Here is a 19,111-nt window from a genome sequence, read left to right on the forward strand (position 1 = left end):
CATTTATGTCCCAGGGGTTGATTTTTATTAAAACAAACATTTTTTTTGTTTCATTGTGCTATATAAAGGTCACATTCAAGCTGATGAAAACATGAACAAAATATTATTTGTGCCATTTTTTAAATGCTTATTATATATGATATAATATGATATAGTTTTTATCCGTATACAGGCCCAGACGTTTTTTTTATAATCAGATTTATAAATATTTCCAATTACTGTATTTAAAAGATTATGGTCATGTTAAAGTGAATTTAGTGCGTCACAACACACATTTTTACACTTTGTGCCACTATTTCCATTATGATTATTAAATCTTGTTTTTTTCCCCAAAAGTTACTTTATTTGAGTGGAGACCACGGCATCAGTAAAGAACAAGCTGAATGTGAAATACAAGACGTGACGTGAAGACACCAAACAAAATCAAGGTACATATTTCTTGTTTAAAAAAACATTTTTATTGCATTACTTTTATTATGTAAAGGAAATTGTGTCCTAAAGTCCGAAAGTGCTCACAGAAACACTTCACTACTGTGATTAAACCCACTTAAACATGTTACATCAGGAATTTTAAATTTGCTAGATTAGCACAGAATAGTGGGCATTTCATGATAGCTGCAGTAATCCGGCAAGTATCAGGTGAGTGATACAAGCTCTTGCATGGTAAAAATAACGCTAAAAAGAAATCTGTCAAAATAAATGCCTGCTGGCGTTTTGTAAATGTGCTTGGATAGCGAGTGTGAGAACTGAAAGCGATACGCAGATTGGTATGCGTTCCTCGTCATCATGAATATTCTAAACTATTGACACCTCACCAACAAAAAGTGCCAAGTAGACAGTAAAGTCTTGTGATTAAAAACCAAGGACAGAAGGAATCGTTTTTTGCCACAGTTAAGTAGGCTACAGAGAGGCCAAAGTCATTTCTGCACCAGCCTGTAGGTGCGTTTTAGCGCAGAGAATTGGTCGACTGCACTGCAGGTTACAGGAAAACAGCAAGGGGCTTCCTGACTCTCAGTGGGGGGCTGGAGTACCAGCATCTTTTTCTGGGGTGTGAGGTGAGGTCTCTCCGACCTGCACTCGATTCAGGGCATCTATATCCAGCCACCCCAGGACTGGAGCCCCCACCGGTTGGGACAGGAACGGATCTCATGGGAATGGCTGGTGCCAGGCTCTACTGTTGGGTTAGGACCAAACCCCTATCTGGCCATCTGTAGCTGAAAATCAGGAGTGTGATATAAACATACGGCCTTTAATGCTGAGGCGCAGCCGAAGAACTCAAAGGAGAGATTGCGTACAGTAACTACCAGATTGTTATTCAGCAGTGGATTCAAAGCTCGAGACTGGAATTATAAGATTTACTTTGGTAATGCACACAGATGTTTTAAAGCTGGTATTTTTTAACTAGGTATACCGGTATTGACACTAAATGTGATATTAAAAACCATGATAATTGATTTTGTGTTAATATTACACATGATAATGTATAGTAAATAATTCAGCAGCCATTTAAAATGTTGCATCATCATTTATTCACTCTGGAGTTGTTTCAAATCGGCATAAATTTCTTGGTTCCGATGAACACCGAGAAAGATATTTGGAAGAATGCTCAGTTCTTGACCACCATTGACTACCACAGTAGGAGAAATGACAATGGTAGTCAAAAGTGGCCCAGAACTGTTTGCTTTCCTACATTTTTCAAAATATCTTCTTTTGTGTTCAACAGAGCAAAGAAATTTATAAAGCTATTTTTGATGGTAGTCAATAGTGGCCAAGAACTGTTTGGTTACAAGCATTCATCCAGATATCTTTATCTGTGTTCATCATTCTCTTCATGCGACAAGGTTTCATTTAGATACGCCCCGAGAATGAGGCAGAATTCCCAGAGTATCGTTAAAGAGCGTTTATACGATATCGTTACCAGCGTTTATGCCATAATTGGACATAACGGCTACATTTCTTTCAAAATTTGTTTAAAAGTCTGGTGCAAATAAGGCGAGCGTGAATAAATTGCAGGCGAACTAAACAAACACAGACAGACAGATAAAAGGCTGCGACTGGATTCCGTTACTCCCGAGCAGCTGGAAGCTGCTGTTAATGGGTGCTTGATTTATTTTTCCCACAGTTCTCTCTCATGAGACACACTGACTATTTATTCTCATTTGCACAGAAGCACTACCGGGCTCATCATCAGGCACTTACGCAAACAAAAACGGATGGAGGAAAGACGAGGACAATCGGTGCCCGGAGAGTCACCTCGGGCTGGCCGAGATTGGTCATTATCACCACTGCCCGACTGACTTATTACCTCCATTTTGAAGCGGATTGAAGAACAGCACAAGAAAAGAACTGGTGAGAAAGATCGGCCATTAGGGAACAGTAACGTGTGGGTGTTTTTAAACGGCCTTTCGGAGAAAACCACTGACTTGGCCTGTTCCAGAAATTGTCAGTGCCTGTAGTGTGTTGGGATGCATTTTAGTTGGTGATTTCACAAAGGCCTTTTATTAAATAGTCAATAGTAGGATTTACTTCACCGCTGTGAACCAGGATTAGAGACATGCTAATTCATTGCATATGATATTAGATAAGGGATGCAGAGCGCGTTTGATCTGTGCTGGATGAGTTATAAATATTTTTGTCCCATTTTCTTTCAAGATTTTAGTTCAAAATTTTTAAGGAGTACTAGCTCTTTAAGATTTATGTAGAGGAATTAATATTATAGACAGCGTGCTTTAGTAACTCCAGTGCATTACAGTACTGGTCAAAAGTTATCTTTGAAAGGTTTCTCATGATCTTACAAACTTTTTGATCTTAAAAGCATTTTAAAGCATTGTACCTCAAGAAGCTTATTAATAAAATGCCAAGAGCCCATGTATAAAAATAATGCACTAAAATACACTTTATTTAATTACACTTAGTACTCTTCCATACATGTACTTAAAGTGCTATTCACACATTAAATTTGTACTTAATATACTAAAAATATTGTCTTTAGTAGTTCTATTCGTGGTGTCTCAAAACAGTTGAGTACCCTTAGATCTTATTTTTTTATATTAAGTACGAAATACGTGTGTAAAAATATAGCACTTTAAATACAAATAAAGTGTATTTTAGTGTTCTTTTTAACACCTGGGAGTAAAGAACATTTTTGCAAATTTAAAGCTTTTAAAATTTACAGTTAAGCATTATTCTTCTTCTATCTAAAGTGACTTTCAAAAGTATACAACGAAAATCTTACCATTTAAATACGTTTTTTACTTTGGACTTTGCGCTCGCAATGCAATTCCCCAAATTCCATTTGTGTTATTTTATTGCTTATTATTGTTAAATGTGGAAAAGATTATAATGAAGAAGAAGTAAGTGACCCTAATCTTTTGACCAGTAGTATACAAGAGCTTGCATTTTTTATCTAATTGATTGAAGGTATAAATTGAACATGACAGCTCTTCCACAATAACTTTCAATTCCGTTTACACTGTGTTCAGGAAGAAGATATTGATTCATAAAAACGGCATCACGTGGGGTCCTGGCTAAGACCAGCATTGATAATTGGCTTCAAATGCTTTCCTCTCTTCCTCATCTTAATCCTTTCTTAGTAGCCTGAAAGCCCTGACCTCCGCAAACCATGGCTGATTCATGTTTCTCCGGTGGCAAACCTCTTCCAAAACGTTCACTCTGCAAGACATCCGCATGTCCAAGTATTCCCTATTATCGGTCTTCTGACCCCTCTCGGAAAATTTTTGAAGTATAGCTTGTGAAAAAAGGTCAGCCTTACAATAGCATATCCGTCTTGGTCTTTTAATATGGTCTTTTATTATTTTTTTTATCGGCCTGGGGAATCGACTAATGAAAAACGCCCCGCTGTTTTCCCCCAATGCCTCCGAGAGCTGGCCATACAAAAGAAGCGCTGAATGGTGGTGGCAAGCTTCTAGTGTCACCACAACCTGGAAGATTTGAAGCTAAAAGGTTGGAGAGACGGGGGAGAGAAGGCCCTCCCCGTGAGGCCCAAGGCCTTTCCTGTATCACAGCTCATGGCTGTTTCGCTCTGAATTGCAGACGACCTTGAAAGGTTTGGCACCGGCCGCTCCTGTAAATTATTCACACAGGATGTAGGAAAGGGCTTCTTCTGCTCTCCCGGATGGATGGGCGTAAGCCCAGCGTAAGCTTTGCCGCTTCTCATATGGAAGACGTGGATTAACGGCACGGAGACGGCGAGGGAAGGGGACGCGGAAAGAAAGAGAGAGGCTGCACCATCGCCTTTGCGCATCAAAAAAGTTGAAGGAGTTTCAGAGAGAAGGAATAAGGGTGGTCCCTTCATAATTAATTTCTCCCCCCCACGGAAACATCGCGATGGGGCCAATTATTGCCAGAATGCGACTCCACCGCCTGCTGCGTCACTGTCCGCAGAGCTCTATCCTCTAGACATCCCATGCAGAATACAGGCATATTTGGGCACACGCTTTAGATCGCACTTGCTGAATTTAATCTGAAGTTAACAATCAAACAATGAGAAGCACAATGGTGGGGACGTCTAATATGTTTGCTTATAAAGTAGGACTGTCAATCCTTTAATATGTTTAATTGTATTAATTACATGAGATGCCAATCAAATACGTGTTTTGAATAGACATTACAAAAAAGTGTTTTTTCAAATTCTCATTGAACGTGATTGAATAGTCAGCAGTATTTCAGTTTGACTAAATGAACACTGTAATTAAAGACTTAAATTGAATCAAAAACAAAATCATGCATTTCAACTCTGGCTTGGAGGTTTCACGTTTTCACCAAAAACGTAAACCAAAATTCTTTAATCATTTCTTCACACTCATGTCATTCCAAACCTGTATGACTTTATTTCTTCTGCAGAACACAAAAGAAGATATTTTGACAAACGTTGGTAACCAAACAACATTAGCCCCCATTGACTTCCATTGTATGGACACAAAACCACAGTGACATTTCTCAAAAATCTTATTTTGTGTTCCACAGATAAAAAGAGTAAACTACAGATTTTAAACAGATTTTTACAGATACAGATTTTTTGGGGGGGGGGTGAACTGCTGTATCCCTTTAACAAAAACAACCTGGTTGTAAAGTGTTACCGAAATGTGTCTTCTGCAAACATTTCAGCATTACGATCTTTATGATATCATTAATGGGCAGATAAGAGAATTTAATGAACAATATGTTTTATTTCAGGAGAGAGTGGAACAGTGGACTGAACAGGAATGTCCCGCTATGATGGCGTGGATCTAGATCCAGTCTCACACAGGATGGCCGGATGAAATTTTGATGAGCGACGGCGTTCTGATGAAAAATTCTGTTTGCCTTCCTGGGACACCCGCTTTTATTCTGAGCCCCTAGGGTGTGGATCTGGGCAGCGGAGATATTTATGCCCGTGGTGCTCACTTCTACAGAAGCCTAACAACCCTAATAGAATTTCAAAGATCAGCTTGCAAATGAAAATTTGGCAGAGGATGTTTTCTTTTTTTCTGATAACCTTTTAAAAATGCTGCCATAAACGCAGCTTCCTAGAATTACACATTGTGTCTTTTACGTTTTATTCCTTTATGTGCTGTTTTTACTGTGTACACAATAATTAAGGTTTATGGCATTGCCAGGTGCGCTAACTGCTGTAATCAGGACCTAAAAAAGCTGCACTGAAGAAAAAATGAATACGGGCCTTCATCTGTGAAGTGACAGAACAGCGAGACGTTCCTTACGTTTAGTTTTTTCCTAACAAGCAACCACAACAATCTGTCGTTTGAAAACACCATTTCATCTCCTGTCATAATGAGGTTACACTATAAGCTTTACACAATTAACTGTGTTTCTCATAGAGAGGCTGCTGGCACGCTTTCATTTGGTGTCTGGGATGCGTGATTGAAGCCTAACAGGATATATGGCGTAATGAGACAAAGTGATTATGACATGGTATGATGTAATTCAGAAGAAACATGAATGTGTCGCGATACCTTTACTTGGTTATGCAGAGTGGGTTATTTAAAGACACAAAGCACGCAAAGATTTGAACTGTCATTGTTTGCTCACGCTTTCATCAAAAGATGAGAAGAAAATTATTTTAATGAACCTTCACCCAGCATTTTTTAGTACAGCGGTGGTTCATAGTGACCATGTGGGTTGAAATCCACAAGGTACCATAAAATTTGATATGCATTAAATAAAACTAATTTTTATCAATTATCACATTTTATCAATCGTCAATATTCATCAATCATGTCAACAAGTGCATGAGTTTTCAGAGCTATTTATCGAAGCAAAAAAATAAGAAAATAAAGATTAACATTTGGCCCATCAGCTAGTGCTGCATAATTGAAAATTATGATATATGCAATACGATAATGCTATACGTTTGTAAAATAAATTTTAACTATTTAAAAAAAATGTCAAAATTTAAAATTATATAACCATATCACATTCTTTCTGATCCAAACACAGACATTAACATTTACGTCTCTCTGCTATCTGCCATTGACCTAAAACTTTGACTATACATAACTTTTGAAGTATTAACATCATTCAGTAATTGCAAACAATTGTTTAATGCAATTCTGTGTACGTTTGCAATAATATGATGATTTCGATATATAAACTGTAAAGAAAAATCCTGTAAAAAATTGACATTTTCTGGCATCTGTGGTAGTTTTTTCTGTAAAATTACGTTTTCCCTATTTTTTGTAAATTTCTATCTTTTTCTGTAATTCACAACTTTTTGACTTTGTCCAAAAATGTGTAAAATATATGTAAAAAAACAGTACAATTTCCTAAAATTACAGTGTTTTGGACATTATGCGTGAAAAATCTGTAAAAAAAACAGTAAAATTCTGTAAAATTCGTTTTTCAGCAAGAGCGTTAAAGGCATTTGAGGTTTGGAGACGCTCCGATCCGACTGTAGTTGTGTTCTGGCTTTGTAAATTGCTAATCGCGTTAGACACATTCTGAGTGTCGTAGGGTGGGGGGCTGAGGAGTTTCCGATTTTCATCCATCATAAAAAGTGATGGCTGGGCTCAGGGTAAAAGGCACGGGTTAATTTAATCATACACGCAGCCGAGAGAGTGCATCATTAGTCATATAATACCCACTTTTGAGCAGCGAGAAAACAGACTCTGTTGGAAACACAGGTTAGCAGGATCAATGCATGTAAACAGACAAGCGTGCAGCCGCAAACTCGGATGAGGATGTGTAGGCTGGTTCCTCTGGTTCTTTGACTCGGGATTTGGCTTCATTCAATTCTCACGTTCAATACATCTACACGCTGGCTTTGAATGTGCCTTTTGAATTTCAGATGGAGATGTCAATAGGTTTGGTGAAAATCTTGAAATATCAAATTTATCTCAAAGCTTTCTTCTGTAGCTTTGATGCAAAATGCATTCACATATTGTATTTTCTTTTCAAAGTCTTGCCTGGGCTCTGAAATCACAGTGCAATTTTTATCACATTTCAATTTGACTTCAGCTTCTCGTCAAACCTCTGTAACGTTATAACATATTTAACATTGAATGAATGATTGCATGTATGCAGGTAATGTACATGTATATACTGATCCGGACTGCAAAATACATCTTCGATCAGTATAATATGTTCATGCTGGTGTAACCGGTCCTACTCGCCCCGCTCTGCGCGGGCCTCGAACCGGCGACGGTCCGAATGGGAGACGGGCGCTCTAACGAGGAGGCTAAAGACCGCAGTCTCTAGCGTCTGTTGCTAGAGCGTCTCTGTTGGTCGGGGAGTGAGGTTTACACACTGCACAGCTCTTCACTAGCTGGCCTCCGTTACACTGGCGTAATTGCTTGTTTGATACTGGTTCAGCTGGTGGATATTATGGACATATGACCACGGATGCTGATCTGTATAGAAGGAATATAAACTGCTAATATTTACACGCTTTCCTTTGATGTTTTAAAAAGAAACGTATGTCTATGACTTAAATGCATGTACAGCTGACAAACGCGCCATCTGAATTTCCGCACTGCCAATAACCCACAGCACTTTTTGTGTGTGTGTGTGTGTGTGTGTGTGTGTGTTTAATAATATATCTTTGCATATGTTACAGCACCGAGCATGCAGAGAAAGAGGAAGCGAACCCGAGTTTGCACCCTGGCTAATGTAACCTAAGCAGAAGACGATCCCGGGCCAAGGACTTGCCTTTGATGGTCAGCACTGATGGTGTTTTAGAAGCAAACTCAAGGAGCCCCCGTGGGAATACAGTAAGAGCAGCTCTGCCTGGACCTGGACATTTATAATACATTCTCCGTTCTGCTTCACACTGTACCAGTGTATCGCTGGCATAATCTCCGGCTGAAACTAGGGCGGGTATTACATCACACAAAAGGAACTGCAGACAAAGGCAAAAACTAAAGATCGCACATGTGCCCACGCGACGCAAGTGTTGTGAGAATTGTGGTCAAATAAACCAATCATGGGATTATATAGGATGTCTTTGCAGTTTGCTTGTGGACTGTTTTAGAACTTGAGAAAGTAGCCTACATTTTAGTAACTCTAATTGAGTAAAAATGATTCCTCTCACTTTGGCTTGAATCCATCATGTCTGATTGCAGCAAAGCAACTTTAGTACTAAAACAACTACTTTATTTTAGGGCTGGACTGGAACCAAAAGCAGCTCAGGACTTCTTTGCCAAGCGACCTGTCGGCCTGTCCGTGCGTGATTGCGTTCTGGGTTTTCCCGCTCCATACGTATCACTCATACGTAGGTTTATAGACCCACAGAAGTGACTTAAATTGTGCAGCTTTGTTCCATGAGGGGACATCATTTCCACTAAAATCGGATGTTAGGGCAGGGCATATTGAGTGGCTCCTCCCCCTTTTAAAAATTGCCAGTAGCCTTTAATTGACTTTAAGCTTTGAACTTGATAAGAAGCTGAAGTGCAGAATGATGTCATAAAAATCCTTGATCTAGTCGGAGCCAGGTGGTCGAGTGGTTCGTGCTCCGACATGTGGTGCCGGTGCGTCCTGGGCGACCCGAGTTCGAGTCCGGCTCGTGGTCCTTTCCCGACCCTACCCCCTCTCTCTCATCCACTTTGCTTCCTGTCCTCTCTGAAAAGAGTCTCTCTCTGTCATATAAAGTCAAAACGCCAAAATAATAAATCTTAAAAAATAAAAAAATCCTTCATCTGTATTAGCGGAAGTGAAAAGGCTTTTTTTTTAAATATCTTCTAAATGCAAATTTGTCTATGTTTGTCTATAAAATTCTTGTTAAGTAATAAACTTCAGCATGTAGGGCCCTATCGTACACCCGGTGCCAGGCGTGACGCAAGTGTATTTTGCTAGTTTCAGCCAGACGCAGTTATCATTTTCACTTCCTGCGCCACGTTGTTTAAATAGCAAATTGCGCTCATTTGTGCGCCCATGGGCGTGCTGGTCTGAAAACAAGGTGTGTTCAGGCACACTGCTGGTGCGTTGCTATTTAGAGGCAGCTGAAATAGACTGCGCTATTGACCGACTGAAACCTGGTCTAAAGTCAATGGCGCAATATTATTTTTGTTATTTAAAGAGCGCATTAGTAATATGCGCATATAGGCAGGTGCACAACGTGCTTATTATACACACAGGACGTGCAGCAGCACACAAACATTTGAATATGAATTAAAGGATTAACATGTAAAGGATCATTATTGTGTGCATAAATATAAATATCTGGCTCGTGAGCGAGATCCGTTTCCCTCTGGAGAAGCGTTCAGTCTTAGGTCTTGCAAACTCTGCCATGAAAATAGCAAATGCGCCATGGTGCAAGCGCATTTGGCTTTTAAAGGGAATGGGAGATGAGACTCTTATTGGTTTATTACACATTACGCCCAAAACACACCCATTACTCATTACGAGAATATGTACAACCCTTTTGGACCATGCGCCTGGCGCGCCGACCATTTTTTCCGCTGTTAGATTAGCAAAAGTGGATTGGGAAACGCCTACCAGCGCGCTGCGCCACACTGAAAACAATCTGTTGGATTAACATGAAAAAATGATGTACATCGGTTGCACATAATAGAGTTATGTTTACTCATCATAATTTCATTATGTTCAAGTTGCCAAATTTATGTTTGTTAAGCAAACATGACTTTTATATGTTAACATTTCATATTTCCAATTAACGTTCTCAACATAAATGTGTTTAGTTAATGTGACATTATTGTGACAATTTTCCTCTATTAAGATATTAAATTAACAGAGCTTAACAGAAATTCAATTGTACAAAGTAACCGCCCACTAGCTAAGCAAAGGCAACACTTTTCTGAACAATGGTAACCACAAAACTAACAAAATATAACAAGCTCCTCTAAATCTCAAAGATAAATGAACATTAAACACTAACAATTGTTTCTCTTTACTAAAAAAACACATGAAACAACACTTAATAAAGAAAATAACTCAAAATGCAGTCTTACGCAAAGCATGCTGGGAAATATAAATCCTCTTCCTAGTTGTAGGAATTATATGTTAACACAACACAAATCATTTATGTAGTGCCAACATGAATGGATTAAGTCACATAACTGAACCAAATTGTACAAAAATTGCGTTGATTTAACTTGTTTAAATTAATCAAATTGGACAGGCAGCAAAGATCCTTTTTTTCAGTGCATGCGCTTTGGACCATGCGCTTAGATCGTTAAAATAGGGCCCGTAATGTGTTCTGTAGAAACATCAAGGATTTCTCACATTTTTTGCCTGTTGAAAGATTTTACTTTTTTATATGGTGCCCTAGGGACACCCTAGCAACAACCCAGAATCACTTTTGTGTATAGGCAAGCACTATTCACAACCAATATAAAATCTACTTTAATAGATATCATTTCAGCTAAATTCCAACAAAACAAATTAAAAAAATGTATTAATACGTTCTATATATTTTATACTACGTATGTCTGAAACCTTGCAGCAAAGTTCTGATTTATTTATTCATTTTCCAGGGTCATACTGATTCGTGATACACACTAAATAAGACGGAATAAAGGGAATGTAAGATGAAACCATCTCTGTGCTAAAATGCAACGCTACATACAGGTGCACTTCAAACGCAGCACACGAGCACGCTCAAGGCTCTGTCCAAGGAACTCATGCTTGGCTCTGATAGGGGGGCTTCATTGATCTGTTGACACAGCTCTGTTGCCCCCCGAGCCTGCTACATGACTGCCCCTGAGATCTTATCTCTTAAAACTCACCTTTAATATGACATATTTAAACTTTTAATGTAAAAATAATCTTAATGCTTCAAAATAGCTTGAATGTAACTATTTAGTATACACGGATCCTATGACTATGCAAATTAGTCTCCGCCCCAAATCAATCCTACCAGCTCCTGCTCCAATCGGTGAGTTCTAGTGAAGCTGGTACATTATAAAAGTTTTGCTGGTTAGGAAAGGTACTGTAAGAGACCTGGTGGGGTCTGTCAGGTGGTTCACGGCACAGTGCACTTTAGACGCCAAGCAGCTGTCAGCGTGTCTGAGTATTGACAGATCCCTGCAGAACAAGAGCTCATATCAAATAAAGCTATGCTGATAACATGACCAGTGACTTCTGTGATTTATGGATTCTGACCACCGTGAAGACTTGCAGGCCCATGAGGGGCCGTTGTGTGCATATAGAGCTAATCTACTTTTTTTTATGATATGTTTGTTTTATGGATGTTTGGATCTTTGTACTGCACAAAGAAAAACATACCGTTGCCAATACGAGCCTCAAACCAGCATAAACCAGCAAGGAGAAATCCATCAAAGTCAGAATGTGTTATTTACTGTACGTGTTGTTTACAGTGTGTTTTATATTTTCCTCACAGCACATTTGGACCTTGAAACTGAAAATGAATAAGACGGTCCGACAGCTAATGACTAAATCTAAACTGTTATCTGAAGTTCTCTGATGATGAGACGCGCCATCTCACACTATCTCCCGACGTTACACCTTAAAGGTACGTCTCAGTGCCCTTCACACAGCACAAAACACCATGAAGAATCAAGAGATGCCATCACATCTATCTTTCTTCTACCTGATGTCTGGAGATTTCACTTCTTCTGGGGGACTCCGTTGTGACAGACTGACATTTTCCTAATGGGACCGATGAAGGAGGTGAACAAGGGTCAGTGTGAATAAATGATGGCGCCTGCATCACACATACATCCAACGGTTCTGTCTGTCAGTGATCGTGAGGCTAAAGCTGACTTCTGATGTTTTACCCATCAGACCCCTTGCACAGGTGCATGTCATGCCTTATGTAACATACTGAAGTGTTGCTGGTAACGTTCTATTTCTCTCTTACTTTACTTTTACTATACATGCAGTGTATAATATGTATTATATATCATATGCAAATTTCCAAATTTGGCAACAGCGCATTACACTGGGTATTATATCCCAAAAGGTCCAGTGAAGGTCCAGTGTATGAAATGTAGCGTCATCTAGTGGTGAGGTTGCGAATTGCAACCAACGGCTCACTCCACTCCCTTTCGTAGCACTATGGTGGCTGACACAGAACAAAGATGTCGTTTCGCTTTTTTGCTGAAGGAGATAACATATTTACAAAATGCGTTCTGTAGAGCAGTTTGTCCATTTAGGGCTACTGTAGAAACATGGCGAATTCCATGCAAGGGGACCCGCGGTGTATGTAGATAGAAATAGCTCATTCTGAGGTAATAAAAACGCTTCATTATGTAAGGTCTTTATACACCTCTGAAGACATAGTTATGTATATTATATTGCAATAGATTCTCTAAAAATTACACATTGGACCTTTAATTTGGAAAATAGAAAAAGCACTGGATGTGTACTTTAGTTATTTCATTTGACATCACAAGCACTTACTTTTAATGCAAGATAACTATGGCACAATTCAAGCGTGGGTGTGTATCTGTAAGTGACCGAAGATTCTTTACAAAACACCACTTCATGTCAGTTCTTTCACGATAGAGTTTCTGCCCACACGTTGGTGATAAAGACATCATGATCCTGATGTTGTCCTCATCGCACCTCTGTTGCTCTCTACATCTCACCTTCCTTCCACAGCTTCTGTCTCTTTGCCAACGTAGGCCCAAGGACATCTCAGAGACCTCAAGTTAGGCTTACACACAGCCATTTTATTTCTGGTCGACCTTGATCTTTAATGGCCTATCAGTTTCTTTGTATAATAAAGAAACAGTTTCCCGAAAATGAAAATCCTGTTATTTACTCACCCTCATGTCATTCCAAACCTGTACAGACTTACTTTATCCATATAACGAAAGTGAATCAGAATGACCGGATTAGACCGGATTAGAAAATTATTCATTAAAAAGATTCGACTCGAATGAATCGTTTGTTTGCAAATCAGACGTTGCTGCTTCTCTTAAAAGCTGTCATTAGCACGTCAAGTTTAGTCAGTTCATAAAGCTAGTGTAAAGCTATTTTTTTGCTAATTTTAGAATTTTTTTACAGCTTCAGCCTTAATTCCCATCTACGTTCACATTAGTTGTAAAAGTCTTGGAAATTGGCCTGTTGGATGGAAGTAAATCATCTGATTTTAGGGTAAGTGAATAATGGTTCACTTACCCTTATTCACTTTGTCGTGATTCTGGCTCGTCGTGTCATGTCTTTCTTGATCTTGTGTTAGAGTCACGGCGGGATCCCTTGTTATGTGTGGAGAGAGTCATTTTGACCCTGTCGGCCTTCGATACTCTCTCCGGTCTTTGTCTGTGTTCCCGCCCTTTTGTATCTCTCGTTATTGGTTGTTTATTAGTTCATGCCCCACACCTGTTCCCCTTTGATTTGTCCCTCTATTTAATGCCCCTGTGTTCTCTTGTCTGGTGTTGGATCATTGTACTGTTATGTTGCGTGTGGGTGAGTTTTTGTCTTGTTAGTCTAGTTTGAAGTAGTCCTTTGAGATGTGTTATTAGTTTAGTCTTGTCAGTTTAGTTAATCTTGTTCTTGTTTCTGTTTTGTTATGTTTACCCCCACGTGGGTCTTTGTTTTGAGTTTGGTGTAATTTATTAAAAGTCCTGTTAACCCCTTACCCGCTGTCTGCACTTGGGTCCTCTGTCCTTGTCTTCGTGTCCTCACCACCCACGATCATGACAGAATGATCCAACCAACATCGGACCCAGCAGACAGAGGGATCTCAGCGGGAGGAGTCGATGCCGCCGGACTCCCTTCCAGGGTTGAATCCGCCGAACTCCCTTGGAGGGTAGAGGCCGCCGGGCTCCAGTCCAGAGTCGGGACCGCCGGACTCCCTTCCGGGGTAGAGACTGCCGGAACCCCGTCCAGGATCGAGACCGCCGGGCTCCTTTCCAGGGTTGAGTTCGTCGGATTCCCCTCCAGGGTTGAGGCCGCCGGTGTCCTGTTCCCGCTGCAGATCCCTGCCAGCCTCCCAGCTGGTGCCCAGGCCTGTCGAGTCGACTGTTTTTTGTGTGTTTGTCCTTGTTTGCTGCCCAGCTGCCAGAGAGCGCTGCCCAGCCGTCGGAGATGCTGCCCAGCTGCCAGAGAGCGCTGCCCAGCCGCCGACATCCTGTCCTGTCGACATCCAGGCCTGCCCAGCCGGGGATAGCTGGTCTCCCAGCCGGCCTTCCAGCCGGCGCCATGTCCTGTCCAGCCGGCCTTCCAGCCGGCGCCATGTACAGTCGAGCCGGCCGTCGAGCCGGTGTCATGTCCTGTCCAGCCGGCCTTCCAGCCGGCACCATGTACCGTCTAGCCGGCCATCCAGCCGGCGCCATGTACTGTCCAGCCGGCCATCTAGCCGGCACCATGTACTGTCCAGCCTGCCATCCAGCCGGCGCTATGTACTGTCCAGCCGGCATTCCAGCCGGCACCATGTCAGTGTTTGGTTTTTTATGTATCATGTTTTTGTCATGTCTTGTATTATGGTTTTTGTCATTGTCTTGTCTTGTTTGTGCCTTTTGGAGCGTCAGGATATCGCTCCTTAAGGCGGGGGCTCTGTCGTGATTCTGGCTCGTCGTGTCATGTCTTTCTTGATCTTGTGTTAGAGTCACGGCGGGATCCCTTGTTATGTGTGGAGAGAGTCATTTTGACCCTGTCGGCCTTCGATACTCTCTCCGGTCTTTGTCTGTGTTCCCGCCCTTTTGTATCTCTCGTTATTGGTTGTTTATTAGTTCATGCCCCACACCTGTTCCCCTTTGATTTGTCCCTCTATTTAATGCCCCTGTGTTCTCTTGTCTGGTGTTGGATCATTGTACTGTTATGTTGCGTGTGGGTGAGTTTTTGTCTTGTTAGTCTAGTTTGGAGTAGTCCTTTGAGATGTGTTATTAGTTTAGTCTTGTCAGTTTAGTTAATCTTGTTCTTGTTTCTGTTTTGTTATGTTTACCCCCACGTGGGTCTTTGTTTTGAGTTTGGTGTAATTTATTAAAAGTCCTGTTAACCCCTTACCCGCTGTCTGCACTTGGGTCCTCTGTCCTTGTCTTCGTGTCCTCACCACCCACGATCATGACACACTTACCCTAACCCAGCCAGCACAAATAGATAATAAAACATTTGACTATTGTTTTTTTTCTGTTTGTAAGCGTTGCTTTCAAATCTAAAGAAATAAATACTGCTTCAGAAATGTGTTCCACCGTTGTGTAACGTTGTGTGAAAATATTTTGTGCTTGCAGGGAAGTCTGCATGGATTTAAAATCTGCTTTCATGGGAAGATACAGGAAAAATTAAACAGGGACCGGCGGAAGGCTGAGTACAAGAAGAGATGCATCTGATCAAGCCTTTGCATAAATTAACATGATTCCTGGGAATTTGGTTTATTTATTTATTTCCTACCCTACCAGGTTTAATTAAGGTTCAAGCAGTGTCTTTGGGATATTTGTCTGATGGAACACGAACCCCCCAACCGCCTGCCGTTTCCAAATCCGTTCCATCTTCTGGGACGTCTGTTTGTGAAATGTTTTTACTGTCTTGTGTCTCTCGTCAGACTGCACCAAACCGGGTGGAGAAAGTGTGCATAAAGTCTATCTTCAGAAAAAGAAAAGAGGAAGCTTCAGAGAGAAAGTGATTGTTGTACATGATCCTCGCTAGCATGTGGAGTTCTGCTAAACATTGCATTTTAAGATGGGCTGATCAAGAAGATATTTCACGAAGCAGCAAAAAAACAGAGGGATATGCTCTCATTGTTTAGCCGGGCTATTTTTAGCAGCTTTCCGCAGGAATATTAGTTAGCTGCCGCAGATGCTTCGAAGCCAAACATGTTACCAAAGCGCACGTAACTTATTCTGCCAAACAAGACGCAAAACACAGAGGTAAATAAGGAAATGAACAGCGTCCCTTAATTGCTTTGAACAAGTAACACTTCATCTTCCTCAATTAAGATTCTTGGCTCATGTGCTTATAGGCCGTTTAGTGTAATCAGCACTGATTATCAGTGAATGTCTGATGGCGGTGGAAATGGGTTATGATGGAGAAAACATCACCGGCCGGCTGTTGCCGGGTCTGATCCGATTACTTCGTCCGACACCCCCCGCCAACCTCATGGACTCCATTTGGACGAGAACGCACAGGGCAGGCCATCAGGGAGGCTGTGCCATTTTTATTATTCAAATTCTGCTGAAACGCTTCCCAATATTGTGGAATGAATAAAATATCCCCCAACGGTTTTCCGCTGGGTATTAGCTTAACATTTCCACTTCACCAGTTGTCTCATTATGAAACGTTGAAACATCAGTCAGCCTCTGATAGGCCGCTTTCCGCATGTCCATTTGTCTACTTAACCCGTCCTGTACCCTGTCGCCGTTAAAACAATTTCCTCCCTGACATACCAGAATAAGTATTGATTGAGGGATTACATTACCGGAGGTTCGGGCCGTGCATTGATCCCCTCAGCGGTGGACGTTTTTATAATGTCTGTGTTTGCCAACAGATTACTTCGATGTAAAGAACAACTGGTTTGAAATATAGCAGATGTAAAGATGTAAATAAAAGAAAAGAGTTTGTGTATGCATACAAGCAAGACATTCATGAGTAACAAAACGCAGTGTTGTGCAACATTACCTTGCTGGTATTTCGATATTAGAGATGGCGTAGAAGTACTTGAGCAGGTTATCTTTTTGCACATACGTTCCTCCGAGCGCTGGTCTCTGCAGCCGAAGACGCAGGTTCGTGAAGGTGAAAAAGTCTCGTAGACCTTTCATACTCTCCATGCGCGTGTACAAGTTGTCCATATTTTGTAATTTGGCCCCCGCGAATATGGCAAAGCGTTCCCGGACCTCGAAGCGCACGTTCTTTTCATTCTTAGAACCGACCCAACGAGAGTATTGCTCAGTACATATAACCCTGGTCACGTTAGTGGCCGTCAAATCCTGAACCCTTTTGGGCGACATCCCGAAGGCATCCATGCAGTCGTCGGCGTAGTACTGAAAGGGCTGCCAGGTTCGCCCGTAATTCAGTGACTTATCCAGCACCACTACTGTGGGCCGCCCGTATTCAAAGGTTATCTGGATGTCATCGGTTAACTCGAGGCTTTTGTTCCAGGATAAGGAAATGTTGGCCAGGAGAGGCTCCGGAAACCGACTCCATGTCACCGTCTGCCAGTATGTGATGAGTCCAGTTCGTTCCCGGTCCTGCATCAGTTCTGGAGGATGGGCGAGTTCTTTGGTGGAGGCATCGCATTCATCACTACACAGGTATGGGTTTTCCTGATGGGGAAGAAGACAAAAAACAGATAAATGAAACATGATGTAGAGTGTCATACAGTTTATGCTTAGCAGTCGTCTTAACCAGTCTAAACTGGATTGATGGTCTAGCAGGTTTCTGCTTAAAACCAGACCAGCTAAAACCAGCAAGGATACCTGTTGATTGATGTCATAAAACTTTATTATCGATGGTTTCAGTGGCAGCAACATAAACAAACGTTATGTGGCCCAAACATAAGTTAAGGTAGACCTCTGTCAATAACTGTTTGTCTAATTTAATATACAAAAAATAATATTAATTCAAATTAAATAGAAAATCAATAGTTATATTATAACCAAACACAGACCGAAAGTTAACTTCAGGCCAGGAGCGTGCATCCAATGAAACCGTCTGTAGGATAATTTACTTAATTTCCTTCTTGTCTCTGATTGGTCAGCTGCAAAATTTTGCAATCAATTTTTTGTTTAGTTTGTTTTTAAATATTTTTTTATATTAAATCATATTTCAAATAATAATAACTAATATTTTTAATACTATAATATTTAGGATGACGTTTTATTTGAATATACTAGTATACTATCTATAATAGCCTTGCCCACAAACTGTGCTCCTGTTCTCTAATAGTCACAATTATTTTAATTATGTCGATATTTTATTTCAATTTTATTTATTTATTTTTAGTTAGTAGCTGTGCAATAAATGAGATCATGTACAGTCAGCTGACTTGCCACAAAATAAACTCAGATACAACATCATCTAAATCCAAACAGGGGTTAGTTTGTCATAATGTACATATTTCCTTACTTCTGAGCTTTTTGTCACTTTTGATAGCTAGACACAGTAGAGACGAAGCAGAACATATGCTTCTCCCACAATCGTAAGTGAATATAATTCCTATGACAGAGACGCCTCTGTATTTAAAGGTTTTAATGTTCCAATCACTTCTGTTAATTTCAGGGTATGAACCTTTGCTCTAGTGACACACCAGGATTAGCTCGCCGGTTGCCATCTGGTCACCCTTGAACCTTTAATTCCCTTGTAAGTAAGTAACAGCCATCCCGGACAACAAGCATTTGAGAAAAGCTGCACACGCCGCAGCCTTTACAACTGACAGCTCAATGTCCACCGATAGTTATTGTTTTACAGCCCACGCACTTCAAGTGTTTTCATGCTCCATTAGCTTCCATTAAGAAATAATTGAGGCTACCTGCCCCAACCATCTGGAGCACCATTACGCTCAGATCCAACACCTTAGCCCAACTCACTCCTCTGTCTCAAACCTGCCATCTTTCCCTGCAACGCAAATCCAGTCCAACTGCTGCACCAGGTGGCTCTTAGACTAAACCTCCAACTTTCCTCCCAGGAAGCGTCACCGCTAAAGAGGAGCGTAAACCTTCATGAAATGTTTGTGCACTTGTTTTGTGCAGATGCTTTTACTCAAAGCAACTTACTATAAAGTGCATGCATGCTTTTGTTC

The 19,111-nt window shown here is 40.8% G+C and overlaps 1 protein-coding gene across 1 annotated transcript in view; it reads right to left on the bottom strand.

Moving 5' to 3' along the window:
- The window catches only part of ntng2a (netrin g2a), a 50,155-nt gene that overhangs the window by 24,209 nt on the left and 6,835 nt on the right, over positions 1-19,111 (bottom strand). The window contains exon 3 of the mRNA XM_057356215.1: positions 16,993-17,636. Within this exon, the coding sequence (XP_057212198.1) occupies positions 16,993-17,636 (644 nt within the window). The remainder of the gene's footprint in view (positions 1-16,992; positions 17,637-19,111) is intronic.

Source organism: Triplophysa rosa, linkage group LG17, assembly GCF_024868665.1.
Source record: "Triplophysa rosa linkage group LG17, Trosa_1v2, whole genome shotgun sequence".
Taxonomy (NCBI): Eukaryota; Metazoa; Chordata; class Actinopteri; order Cypriniformes; family Nemacheilidae; genus Triplophysa; species Triplophysa rosa.